This window comes from Myodes glareolus, chromosome 10 (assembly GCF_982192425.1).
Source record: "Myodes glareolus chromosome 10, mMyoGla1.1, whole genome shotgun sequence".
NCBI lineage: Eukaryota > Metazoa > Chordata > Mammalia > Rodentia > Cricetidae > Myodes > Myodes glareolus.
In genome coordinates this window covers 14,206,549-14,218,744 of record NC_142035.1, presented here as the reverse complement: position 1 = coordinate 14,218,744, position 12,196 = coordinate 14,206,549, and the positions used below count along the sequence as shown (strand labels likewise).

Here is a 12,196-nt window from a genome sequence, read left to right as displayed (position 1 = left end):
AAGTAGATCCTCGTCCCCTCCGACTGTGATCGGCAGGGAAACTGAGGCAGGGCGTGCGTATGGATTCATTCCTTTCCGCCTACATTCCAAGAAAAGCAAAGCTGTCTCCCCCCCACCTTAGGACCACACGGGGCAATAGGGAAGGACGGAAAGATGGGGAGGGGGTCGAAAGCAATCAAGGTCCGGGGAGCCGGCCAACATTGCCACACTCAAGATGGCGGCACGGCGGTGGCGAGGTCCCTCAGAGGCGGTACCGACGCATGCGCAGCGCGGAGTCCCGGCCCGGGACACAAGATGGCGGCAGCGGCGCTGGGGAGGGCGAGGCGGAGGCGGCAAAACGGGCGGTCGAGCAGAACGTGTAGCCGCATCCCCTCGAGTCCGCTTCGGGCAGGTAAGAGCCCCAGGAAGCCATGGTCCCGCCGCGAGCCGCGCCATGGTCCGGGAGTCCGAAGCAGGACGGCGGAGGCCCCTCCGGCGCTTCCCGCTCGGGGTTGCCGCTCGCCCGGTCTCTTTTGTCGCCGCCATCTTAGAGCTGCGGGTGGGCAGCAGGGCCGCTGGCTGGGGTGAGTGCAGTGGGCCCGGAGAGCACGGACGGAGCGGCCTCTAGGGTCCCTCCGCTGCTGCCGCTGCCGCCGTCGCCACCGCCTTTGTGTCGGGCTCCGACTCTGAGTCGCCTCAGCCCGGGGGCGGGAGCGCGCGGCAGGGCGGGGGGCGGAGCCCGGAGATGGGCCAGCGCGCGCGCGCCAAACATCCCGCCCCCGCTGAGCTGAGGGGGAGGGGTGCGCGGGAGCGCGCTGAGGCAGGTCGTGCCTGCGCACTGCGCCGGACACGTGACCCGGCCGGCCGGAGCCGGAGCATTCTGATTGGTCCACTAGAAAGTGCTGCCCCACCTTCCTCCAATCCCGGGATCAAATACTTTTGCTTTTACGGGTTCCGCTGGTGCCCAGATGCAGTTTTGTCTGTAGACTGCACTGCGCTTTTTCGACTTTGGTGTACGTGGGGGTCCGGAAGGCAGAGGCTAAGGGAACCAGTAAGCTAATGGGTCAAGTGGTTCTGCCTTAGAAGTCGGGGTGACAGCCCGGCCTTTAACTTGTGGGTCTGGTGCTTTGAGCAAGAGACCTGCTGCACCCATCTAAGCGGATTTATTTCGTTTCTTATTTTTAAGAGACAGGATCTCTCTTATGTAGCTTTGACTGTCTTGCAACTCAAGTATATAGATCAGGCTGACCTCGAGCTCACAGAAATCCTCCTGCCTTTGCCTCTCGAGTGCTGGGATTAAAGGCGTTTGCCTCCATACCCGGCTCGTTTAATTTTTAAATTATTAGTGCGTGTGTATGTGCACGCGCGCGCGCCCCCGTCACTGCACTACGTAGTTTCACCATTACCCCATAGCAGATTCTAAGCTGATAAAACTTTCAAGCCGCGTAAAGTGAAAGAATTAGTCATCTTGTCTCCCAGTCCCACTTGCGGTGTGTTTAAAAATGACAAAGTCTTGTTGAGGGAATTCTAGCACTGTTAAGAGACGGAGGCAGGCTAGGACAACCCAGGGCAATAGGCCTGTAATCTTAACCCTTGGAGATACCGGCAGAATGATTAGGCCTTTAAGGCCAGTCTCAGCTGTGTGAGACCCTGTCCTAAAGTTATCAATTGTTTGGTAGCTCCTTTCCCCATTTCTCACTCCTAAAGAGGTGTGATGGGGTACAGCACTCTGCCCTAGATGAGTATGGTAACAGCTGCTGTGGGAAGTGCTGCGGTGATCCCACTTGGGTGGCATTGGACTGGGCTGCTTCTGCCTTCTCTAGCAAATGCATCTACCAGGTGCATCCTGTCACGTTTTCTGAGATAAACATTTTTCAATAAAGGTGAATGAGATGTGCTATATGTGTTTGCATGTTCTTGTTTTTTATAATGTTTTTGAATAAGACATTATTCAAAGTGTCTTTTACTAGTTTGTGGGTGACTTGAGATAATGCCCCAAATCTTCCGTATGCTCTGTTCCCTGCTCTTTGGTCTACAGACACTTCAGTTGGCACAGCTGGCTGTGCAGTATAGGGGCTTCAGTGTTCGAAATGAAAACCTGATTCCCCTTGGCATGTGTCTGCATCCCACCTAATGGGAAGGCTGAAAGGAAAGGATGTTTTGAGCCAGTGGTTGAAGGTCAGTCTGGGTAACAAAACCAAATCCAGTTCAGAAGGAAAAGCTGAGCATGGTGGTCCTCACCTAGCCTTAGCACCTGGAAGGTCAAAGAGGCCAGACTGGGAGTTCAAGGTCATACTCAGCTACAAAGGGAGTTTGAGTTTCCCTGTCGACCCAAGAACAAAAAAAGAAGAAAAAAAGTCAGTTCCAGGATTGCAGGTGGAATTGCTTATTGAAGTGCTCACTTAGCACCTCAGATCTGGCTTTGATTTCCAGTAAAGCAAGGTTTTTCCTCTCCCAGTCCTGGTTGTACAGGCTCTAATCTCAGCTAATCCCAGAGACTAAGGAAGGATGATCATATATTCAACACCTTTTTTTTTAAAATATCTGTTTATTTATTTATTATGTATACAATATTCTATCTACATGTATGTCTGCAGGCCAGAAGAGGGCACCAGACCTCATTACAGATGGTTGTGAGCCACCATGTGGTTGCCGGGAATTGAACTCAGGACCTTTGGAAGAGCAGGCAATGCTCTTAACCACTGAGCCATCTCTCCAGCCCCTCAACACCTTCTTTAACTACATATCAAGTTGAAGAATATTATTGTCCATTTTTTGAGACTCTGTCTCAAAAGCTAAAGACGCGTGACCAGTGGCAGAACAATTATCTAGTATGATCAAGGACCTAGGCTCTGTCCTCAGTACATCATATGTTTGTCAAACTATATATACACAGTAGTCTCAGCCAAGGGCTGACGATGGAGCACATGAAAGAGTAGTTTTCTGTCATGTTCAAGGCTCTGGGCCCCATCTTCAGCACTTTAGAACAAACAACAAACTTCAAGGTGATACGAAAGCATTAAATCAAGTTTAGAGCTCTACTGGTAAACTAGGTTCAGGGCCTACGAAGGCAACCTTTGTTGGTGGAAAGCTTGAGAAGTACATTGATTGGGAAAAAAAGCTAGGTGATGGTTGTGCACACTTTTAATCCCACTCACTCAAGAGGCAGAGGCAGGTTGATCTCTGTGAGTTTGAGGCCAGCTTGGTCTATAGGGGGAGTTCCAGGATAGCCAGGGATACACAGAGAAACCCCGTCTCAAAAAACAAACAATAAAGAAAAAAAAAAACCTCACCAACAAAAAGAATCTGTTGCCGGGTGGTGGTGGCACACACCTTTAATCCCAGCACTCGGGAGGCAGAGACAGGCGGATCTTTGTGAGTTCGAGGCCAGCCTGGTCTGGCTAGTTCCAGGACAGGTTCCAAAGCTACAGAGAAACCCTGTCTTGAAAAACAAACAAACAAAAAAGGATCTGTTACAGAGAAACCCTGTCTGGGGTGTGTGTTGGGGGGAGGGATGTTTCAGCATATTTGTTTAGACAGGGTCACACTGTATTGACCAGGCTTTGATCTCTGAGAAGTACAGCTTTGATTCCTTGAGCCTCCAGACCCTCATAGTGTGTCCTTGTTCCTCTTCTGTTGCCTCTGCCTAGTGAGGCTTCTCAGGCCAATAACTTTTCTTCTATTTGCTCTCCAGCTGCTGATGCACGGAGTCCCCTGAGTCCCTGTCAACTACACTGCTGACCAGCCCACCTACCTGTGCTGCACCTGTGGGCCTCCCTCCCTGCTTCTGTGGGACCCCGTGACGTGGGTTCAGTTCAGCCAGAGAAGAAAACCCTCTCATGCTAGTGTTGCAGACCCCAGAGGGTGAGAGAAAAGGGACCTTACTCATTCAGCCTTGAAAGCCATGGGCTCAGCCCCAAAGGAGTCATTCCAAACCTTCCTGTAATCAAAGCCTGCTTGTTACATGTGTCCTGTTGCTGCTGCAATTTTTATCTGCCAAACTGTACAGATAAAATAACTACTGATTTTTCCCTTTCCAAATTAACAGACGTCTTTGGGTGTACAATAAAATAAATGTTCAATGATTCCTATGATGTCGTCAACAACCAGTCAGGGATCCTGATGAGCATACAAAGAAAACCATTCAATCAGCCTTTGTGGTCTTACTGTGGGTGAGGGTTTCTTGTGGGTTTTGTAACATACTAAAAACAGCATGAACATCATCAGTCTGATCTCAGGCGGCCCCCTAGGAGTGTACCAGGACCACACTGGGAAGTACCTGGCCTTTGAGGCTTGTGCTAGGTGTGCTCTGGGAGGGGGTAGTGGGGAATACAGATCTGAAGAAGCTCGCTTCTTCAGTGTTTAACTTGGGGCTTCTGAAGGACTGAACCCCCTTCAGTTACACTGGTTTTCTTAGCAACAGACTACTACCAGAGTCCATGCTTCCTCTCCACTGATCCACTGACTTTACTGTCCTAAGAGGAGAGAAGGCACTGGTCCTTGTAGGGTGACTTCTCAAAGGCAGACCCTCTTCTTGTTGGCCACTCTGGTGCTCTGTAAATGTTCACAGGATTAGTAGAGCTTCCTTTTGGGCATTGCTCCGGAGAGCAATGCCCTGGACCCAGTCTGAGGAAACAGTCCCCCTGTAGGTCTAGCCATCTAAGCTCTCTGATGCACTTTCAGTGACGCTGTGGAAGAGCTGTGTCCACCAAGTCTGTAGGGGGGGAGGCGGGGCTGAGAGAGCCCTCCTGGAGGATGGGAGCCCAAGGGCAAGCCAGATCATTAAGGGTAAGGATTTGGCTAGGTGGATACCCTATCTTCAATCTCACTAGTTGGCTGACTGTCCAGGACAAATCTGTAGATAAGTCACCAGAGCCCTAGGTTGTAATTAGTGAGGATGGAGTTGACACTCTTGGTCCTCTGTGTGACAGGTCCCGCGCGGCTGCTGAGATGGCCAATGAGAATCACGGCAGCCCCCGGGAGGAAGCATCCCTCCTAAGTCACTCTCCAGGCACCTCCAATCAGAGCCAGCCCTGTTCTCCAAAGCCAGTTCGTCTGGTACAGGACCTCCCAGGTACTGGAGGGAGTGGTACGGGCTGGTAGGATAGCGGGGTGCTGTGTGCAGCCCTGACTGTTTGGGTCGTACTCTTGTTTGCAGAGGAGCTGGTACATGCAGGCTGGGAGAAGTGCTGGAGCCGGAGGGAGAGCCGCCCCTACTACTTCAACCGATTCACCAATCAGTCCCTGTGGGAGATGCCTGTGCTGGGCCAGCACGATGTGATTGTGAGTGCCGACTTGGAGCAAGGGTCAGAGCAGACCTCTGGCCTTCCACAAATGTATCTCAGACAACTAGGTGTCTAGCCCTGTGCTGGTACCTCCAGATAAAATGTCAACTAAGACAGTTTCTGTCTTCAAAGACCTTGCAATCAAACAAGAGAGATGGGGGCAGATTATTAGTGTAGCATGTTGAACACTGGGCAGCATGCAAAGAGGTAGGCGTCAGCAAGACAAACGAGTTCCCTGTCTTTGCGGTATGTTTATTCTGTGGCAGACGGAAGGATTCCAGTTATGGACTTATTTAAAGAATATACTGAAATCCATGGGGATTGAACTCTGAGAATCAGGGTTTAAGGTGAGTCTAGCTAAGTGGGAGGGGAAGGATGTTCTAGGAGTATAACCACAGGCTGTCTGGTAGGAACCTCAGCTTTTGGAGCCCTCTATACACAGTCAGGCAGGGGCCTCTTCATTTTGTAGGAGAGGACACTGAGGTCCAAAGGGAAATGACTGGCCCAAGGCCATGCAGAGCCTTGCTTGTCTGAAAAATAACATTCCCTGACTCTTCTTGGTTCTTGATTTATATTTTGTTCTTAAGGCACTAATCTAATGCCACACAGCATAACAAGTCACTCACTGATTTGTGCCACAATGTCAGTGTTGAGGTGGGGTTAACATAGCCTTTCTGAAGGTGAGGGCATCAGGAAGGAGTCACGCCAGAGCTGCAGGTAGCAGGCAGGAGTGGAGTCCAAAGTTCTTCATCTGCATCCCAGGACTTTGGCTTCCTTAAGGAGCCAAAGAAGGGTGGGAAAACAAGAATTTGAACTGTTGGAGCTCCTAAGCCACTGGCCCTGTTTGCAATTCTGCTGTTTTCCCTCTACCAGTCGGACCCTTTGGGGCTGAATGCAACCCCCCTGCCCCAAGACTCAAGCTTGGTGGAAACTCCCCCAGTGGAGAACAAGCCCAGAAAGCGGCAGCTCTCGGAAGAGCAGCCAAGCGGCAATGGTGTAAAGAAACCCAAGGTGAGTGTCTGGGACTCCCAGGACCTGGTTGGTAAATGGTTACCTTGGACGTGTGGCCAGCAGCTCCCTGCAAGGGCAAGGGCTGAGTCAGGAGTCCTAAGTACAGCTGCTGTGCATGGTGCTGGGCCTGGCTGCAGACTTTGGACTGGATGCCTTCTGGTTCCTTTTTCTTCAGATCGAAATACCTATGACACCCACAAGCCAGTCGGTGCCCAGTTCACCCAGCATCCCAGGAACCCCAACACTAAAGATTTGGGGTGCATCTACTGAAGATAAACAGCAAGCAGCTCTCCTCCGACCCACTGAGTAAGTCACTATTGATTAACTTGGATATGTCCATTGCTGATGGGCAGCCTGTCCAGGACTATGTGGTGTGGTAGTAGTGGGCAGGCCATCTTCACTACTCCTGTCTGTGCCCTAGGGTGTACTGGGACCTGGACATCCAGACCAATGCTGTCATCAAGCACAGGGGCCCTTCAGAGGTCCTGCCCCCACACCCTGAGGTCGAGCTGCTCCGCTCTCAGCTCATCCTGAAGCTACGCCAGCACTACCGGGAGCTGTGCCAGCAGCGGGAGGGTGAGGGCTCTGCAGCCTCCCCTTGGCTTCACTTGGGTTTGGGTGGCAAGGGGGCCTAGTGGTTCTGTGTACTATAGGAAAACAGATTTATTGGGGTCCCAGCTCTGATGCTGAGTGTGTTTCTCAACTTGTCTGCAGTTCCCATAGCTGTAAGTTGGGGACCAAAATTCTTAGAGAAAGCATGTGTGGCGCCTACACCTCCCAGCTCTCAGGAGGCTCAGGCAGGATTTCGAATTCCAGGCTAGTCTGGGCTGCATTACCAGACCCTGTCTTTGGTATTCTGGTTCTCAGACTAGAGTCTAGGAAGCAAGTACATGACAGACTCCTATGACCATGTCTTCCCACAGGCATTGAGCCACCCCGAGAATCTTTTAATCGTTGGATGCTGGAGCGCAAAGTTGTAGACAAAGGATCTGACCCCCTGTTGCCAAGCAACTGTGAACCAGTTGTGTCACCTTCCATGTTTCGTGAAATTATGAATGACATTCCCATCAGGTATAATGCCATAGCTCAGCTGGTTGGTCCTTGTGCCAGGTCACATGTAGGAGGGCTCTAATTCTTCCCTATTTTCTAACTCAGGTTATCCCGAATCAAGTTCCGGGAAGAAGCCAAACGGCTGCTCTTTAAATATGCAGAGGCTGCCAGGCGGCTCATTGAGTCCAGGTTTGGCTTTCGCTACCAGCACAATCAAAATGGGGTGGTGGGGAGGGGGGCAACACATCTGGCTAATGCTTACAGGCTTGTCAATGCTGCCAAAGACAGATGGGTGGTAAGCCTAGAGGCTAGTGCCTAAGATGGTAGCAAAGTGGGAAAAGCAGGAGCAGACACCTAACAGCTGGGCCCTGCACAAAATACAGCTTTCTCTTGCCACCAATCTGCAGGAGTGCATCCCCTGACAGCAGGAAGGTGGTCAAGTGGAATGTGGAAGATACCTTCAGCTGGCTTCGGAAGGACCACTCAGCCTCCAAAGAGGACTACATGGTGAGAGGGCCCCAGGGTGAGGCCAGCTGAAAGGCTCTGCTTGTCAGGCTGGCTTCCACAGCAGCCTATGTGCAGTGTGGCAGACCTTGATGCTCTTCAGACCCAGAATCATTATAGAGATGCTCAAGGCCCCAGCTTTCTCTCAAGCTCAGAGGCAAGCAGCTGACTTTTCAACCTGATGAGTGTTCAACAGTCACCTCAGTAGATCTGTGAGAACAGTCTGTCTTTTCTTGTGTGTATCCATATTACAATTAAAAGCCACCTTTAGGGGGTTGAAGTGATGGCTCAACAGTTAAGAGCACTGGCTGATCTTCCAATGGATTGAGGTCCAATTCCAGCACCTACATGGGACTTACAGCAGCTACCTATAACTTTCATTATAAGGGATCTGATGCCCTCTTGTGGCTTCTGTGAGCATTAGGCATGCATTTGGTATACAGAAATAAGTGATGGTAAAACACTTACAAGTGTACACATAAATATTAAAAACAGCCAGCCACCATTGGAGTCAATTCCTACTCTTAAGTATATACACAGCCCTTCTGTTCTCTGCCCCCTGCCTGTCACGTTTCTAACTCCATCAGCATTTATACTGGGCATTCTTTTCAGGACCGTTTTTCAGACTTGTTTACAATCATAACATTAAGTGTACTTGACATGTGGTGACAAAGACAGGTACACTCTCTGGCCAGAGTGACTTGTTCTCATGGTGCAGTTTCACAGGTATAAATTTTACAAGAATTTAAAAGCACAACCCTTAAGTCCACACCAATCCAGTTTCCTGTGCTGTAGCAGTCCTCCCAAATGCTGGTGGTCCTGCCTGGCTTGCCTCTCTCCCCACCAATTATCTTGGGTTCTGCCAACGTAACTGCAACAAAACTTCAGCCATTCATTAGATGCTTACATGACAGGGGCTTGGTGGATTAGGGAATGGCACTGACTCTTCACAATGTCCTATTTGCTAGCTTCAATTCCCTTGATAGGAACAAGATTCAGAGAAGTTCAAGCAACATGGCTAGTAAACAGTAGAGCCACTTTCAAAACTGGGACATCTGGGATCCAATAGCCCCACAAGAGTTCTACCTGCCAGCCCCAACGAGGCCCTTTTGACACCAGTGTCCTGACCAGGGCTTTTCTCCAGGACCGCCTGGAGCATCTGCGGAGGCAGTGTGGGCCCCATGTCTCCGCTGCAGCCAAGGACTCCGTGGAAGGCATCTGTAGCAAGATCTACCACATCTCCCTGGAGTATGTTAAACGGATCCGAGAGAAGCACCTTGCCATCCTCAAGGAAAACAACATCCCAGGTAGGGCCCAGATGGGGAGCCGGCTATAATGCCATCTAAGTCTGTTCTAGGCCCTGCTTGAAGAACATGTGAGGCTGTACCTCAGAGCCAGGGACTGGACTGATTGGGAAGAATCTATTTCTTGGAGTAATGTTGGGTAGAATTTGCTGTCTTTTGGCTCTGGGGTGTTAGTACTCCCCTGGGAAATTAATCAATGAGAAAGGAAGAGCTGGAAGTTGATGAAAGATGGGTCAGTTAGTTAAGCAGACCTGGGTCAAATCCATTCCCTAAACCTTTGCTTTCCCCAGACCCAAATGTAATACCTGCCATGACAATGCGAGTGTTCAAAGAAAGAAAGAAAAAAAAACAACCCTGCACAGGCCCCAAAGATCCCTGTATGAGTAAACTTAACTATCCAGACAAAGGATACTTTGCAGTTTGTCTGGCAGGCTTAAGGCATTGCAAATCTGCTTCAGTGCTGAGTGTGTTGATAACATGCCACCAGTTAATGCCAGTTGCTTGGTGGCTTTTTTAATGGCTTTGTTTCCTTTGTGATGGAAACTGTTTCAATTTCCTGACCCACGTAAGCACTAGCACAATGGATGTGAGTGCTGTCTAGAGCTGGATAGCCCCTCACTGTCCTTCCTGCCCACAGAGGAGGTGGAGGCCTCAGAGTTGGAACCCCGCCTGGTGTACTGCTACCCAATTCGTCTGGCTGTGTCCGCACCCCCCATGCCTAATGTGGAGATGCACATGGAGAATAGTGTGGTCTGCATCCGATATAAGGGAGAGATGGTCAAGGTCAGCCGCAGCTACTTCAGCAAACTGGTGAGAGCTGGGGAGGCTTTCCTACTTCCTTGACCACAGTCCTCAGCAGCTGGCCAGTGATGAGGCCATGAGATCCCTGCTGAATCCCTTCCTTTCTGTCACACAGTGGCTCCTGTATCGCTATAGCTGTGTTGATGACTCTGCCTTTGAGAGGTTCCTGCCTCGAGTTTGGTGTCTTCTCCGTCGATACCAGGTACAGATCTGGGGCCAGGGAGGGCTCCCTTGGAAGGGAGCAGGGAAACGAGCCTCACACTGACTAAGGCTAATCTGTAGATGATGTTTGGCGTGGGCCTCTATGAGGGGACTGGCCTGCAGGGATCACTGCCTGTACACGTCTTCGAGGTCCTCCACCGACTCTTTGGCGTCAGTTTCGAGTGCTTCGCTTCACCCCTCAACTGCTACTTCCGTCAGTACTGTTCTGCCTTCCCGGACACAGATGGCTACTTTGGCTCCCGCGGGTGAGATCCAGGGGTTGCTGGGCTCCTTCTGCCCATAAAGATGTCTGCTAGGGCACAGGTCCCATCTGAGCCAGTTGCTTCTTAATGCTTAGGGCTTTGGAATCGGGCAATCTTGAAGATAGCCCGTCTTCATTATTTTCCGTGTGTGGACACTATCTACTGTGTGACCTCTGACACGCTGCAACAGCTCTGGAGCTTCCACTTTCCTGGCTTCATGGGCAGACATTAAACAGATACTACCTAAGGCTGGCCTGTGGACTTTTCTGTGAACTGGCTTAGGTTTAGATGAGGAACCCTGTGGCACCGAGGGATGAGAAGGTTAAGGCAGACCTCAAAAGTATCAGGGTGAGGAGCACAGGATGTCCAGGTAAACGGTAGGAAGAAAGTGCTCAGCGGAAGGTGAGGGCCTTGTGCTCATGAGCTGGGGAAGCCCTGGGTGTGGCTTCTGCTGGGGTGGCTCTGAACTCCAGTTCTTCAACTTAGTGGATACAGGCACACACACCTAGCCTCTGTCCTCAGGTAACCTATTCGAGGGACATGGTCACTTCTTGCCCTAGCACAATTAGGGTGAATGTTGGCCTCTGGCCCAACTGTGGTCATCTCTTCATTGTGGCTGTCTGGAGGTGGGGGGTATGTGTGAGGGACGGTGCCGGTGGACTACAATGCTCACCTTTCTGTAGGCCCTGCCTGGACTTCGCCCCGCTGAGTGGTTCCTTTGAGGCCAACCCTCCGTTCTGCGAGGAGCTCATGGATGCTATGGTCACTCACTTTGAGGTGGGTGTGCTGCCAACTGACGAGGCAGGCAAAATTGCAAACTGCCCTCCAGGGCAGAACCTCATCTCCACCCCATACTCTCCCTCCCACAGAAACTACTGGAGAGCTCACCAGAGCCTTTGTCCTTCATTGTGTTCATCCCTGAGTGGCGGGAGCCCCCCACACCAGCGCTCACCCGAATGGAGCAGAGCCGCTTCAAACGCCATCAGCTGATCTTGGCTGCCTTTGAGCATGAGTACCGCAGTGGCTCCCAGCACATCTGCAAGAAGTAGGTACCCGGGCAGCAGGGGAAGGAAGCCAGGTCAGGTTGGCAGGCTGGCTGAGCAGGCCAGTCTGTGCCCTCTCCTGAACAGCTGCCTTTGCCCACAGGGAGGAAATGCACTACAAGGCCGTCCACAACACGGCCGTGCTCTTCCTACAGAACGACCCTGGCTTTGCCAAGTGGGGGCCGACGCCAGAGCGGCTGCAGGAGCTCACCACTGCCTACAAGCAGTCAGGTCGCAGTCACGGCTCCAGCTCTTCCTCATCATCCTCCTCAGAGGCCAAGGAACGGGACTCGGGTCGGGAGCAGGGCCCTAGTCGAGAGTCTCACCCCACTTAACATATCCTGCGGGGAGGAGGAGCCCCAGGGGTGCTGTTATAGACTGCTGGAACTCAGTCCTCAGAGCTGAGCAGGCCCCAGGACACTCCCTTGGGGTGGCAGCAGGACTTGGGCTGCCAGGGACATAGGAATATTATGGCTCTGCCAGGGCTCCCCCTCTCTGCTCACTCCCTCAGATTCACCAAGTCCCTTGTAAATAGGCCCATGCCTTCCCAGCCCCACACTGACCCTGTTGCTGCCTTGTTTCATTTGTAAAAGGAAATACAGAAACTCCCCAAGAGTGTGTGAGGGTCTTGGGGCAGTTGCCTCTGTGACCACTCCCTACCACATCTAGGTGTCCCTTTATCAAGATCCCTAGATTTTCATACTCATCCCTGGGTCCTTGCAGGTCTGAGTCCCTAGAGGCTTCTGAGCTCAGCA

The 12,196-nt window shown here is 51.5% G+C and overlaps 1 protein-coding gene across 1 annotated transcript; it reads left to right on the top strand.

Moving 5' to 3' along the window:
* The first annotated feature begins 260 nt into the window (after positions 1–260).
* On the top strand, positions 261–12,105 carry Pcif1 (phosphorylated CTD interacting factor 1). The gene is made up of 17 exons (XM_048441050.3): positions 261–391; positions 3,674–3,843; positions 4,911–5,053; positions 5,138–5,262; positions 6,138–6,275; positions 6,451–6,581; positions 6,697–6,851; positions 7,199–7,346; positions 7,431–7,514; positions 7,733–7,832; positions 8,974–9,136; positions 9,771–9,943; positions 10,050–10,136; positions 10,217–10,401; positions 11,082–11,175; positions 11,268–11,443; positions 11,545–12,105. Exons 3-17 carry the CDS (start codon positions 4,930–4,932, stop codon positions 11,774–11,776), a joined length of 2,115 nt encoding a protein of 704 aa, XP_048297007.2. The 5' UTR covers positions 261–391; positions 3,674–3,843; positions 4,911–4,929; the 3' UTR covers positions 11,777–12,105.
* Positions 12,106–12,196: the final 91 nt, after the last annotated feature.

Coding starts and splice junctions, on each gene's coding strand:
- Pcif1 (XM_048441050.3), top strand. CDS start 4,930: ATGGCCAATGAGAATCACGGCAGCCCCCGGGAGGAAGCATCCCTCCTA. Junction 7,347..7,430: donor ATGAATGACATTCCCATCAG/GTATAATGCCAT, acceptor TTTCTAACTCAG/GTTATCCCGAATCAAGTTCC. Junction 11,444..11,544: donor TCCCAGCACATCTGCAAGAA/GTAGGTACCCGG, acceptor CTTTGCCCACAG/GGAGGAAATGCACTACAAGG.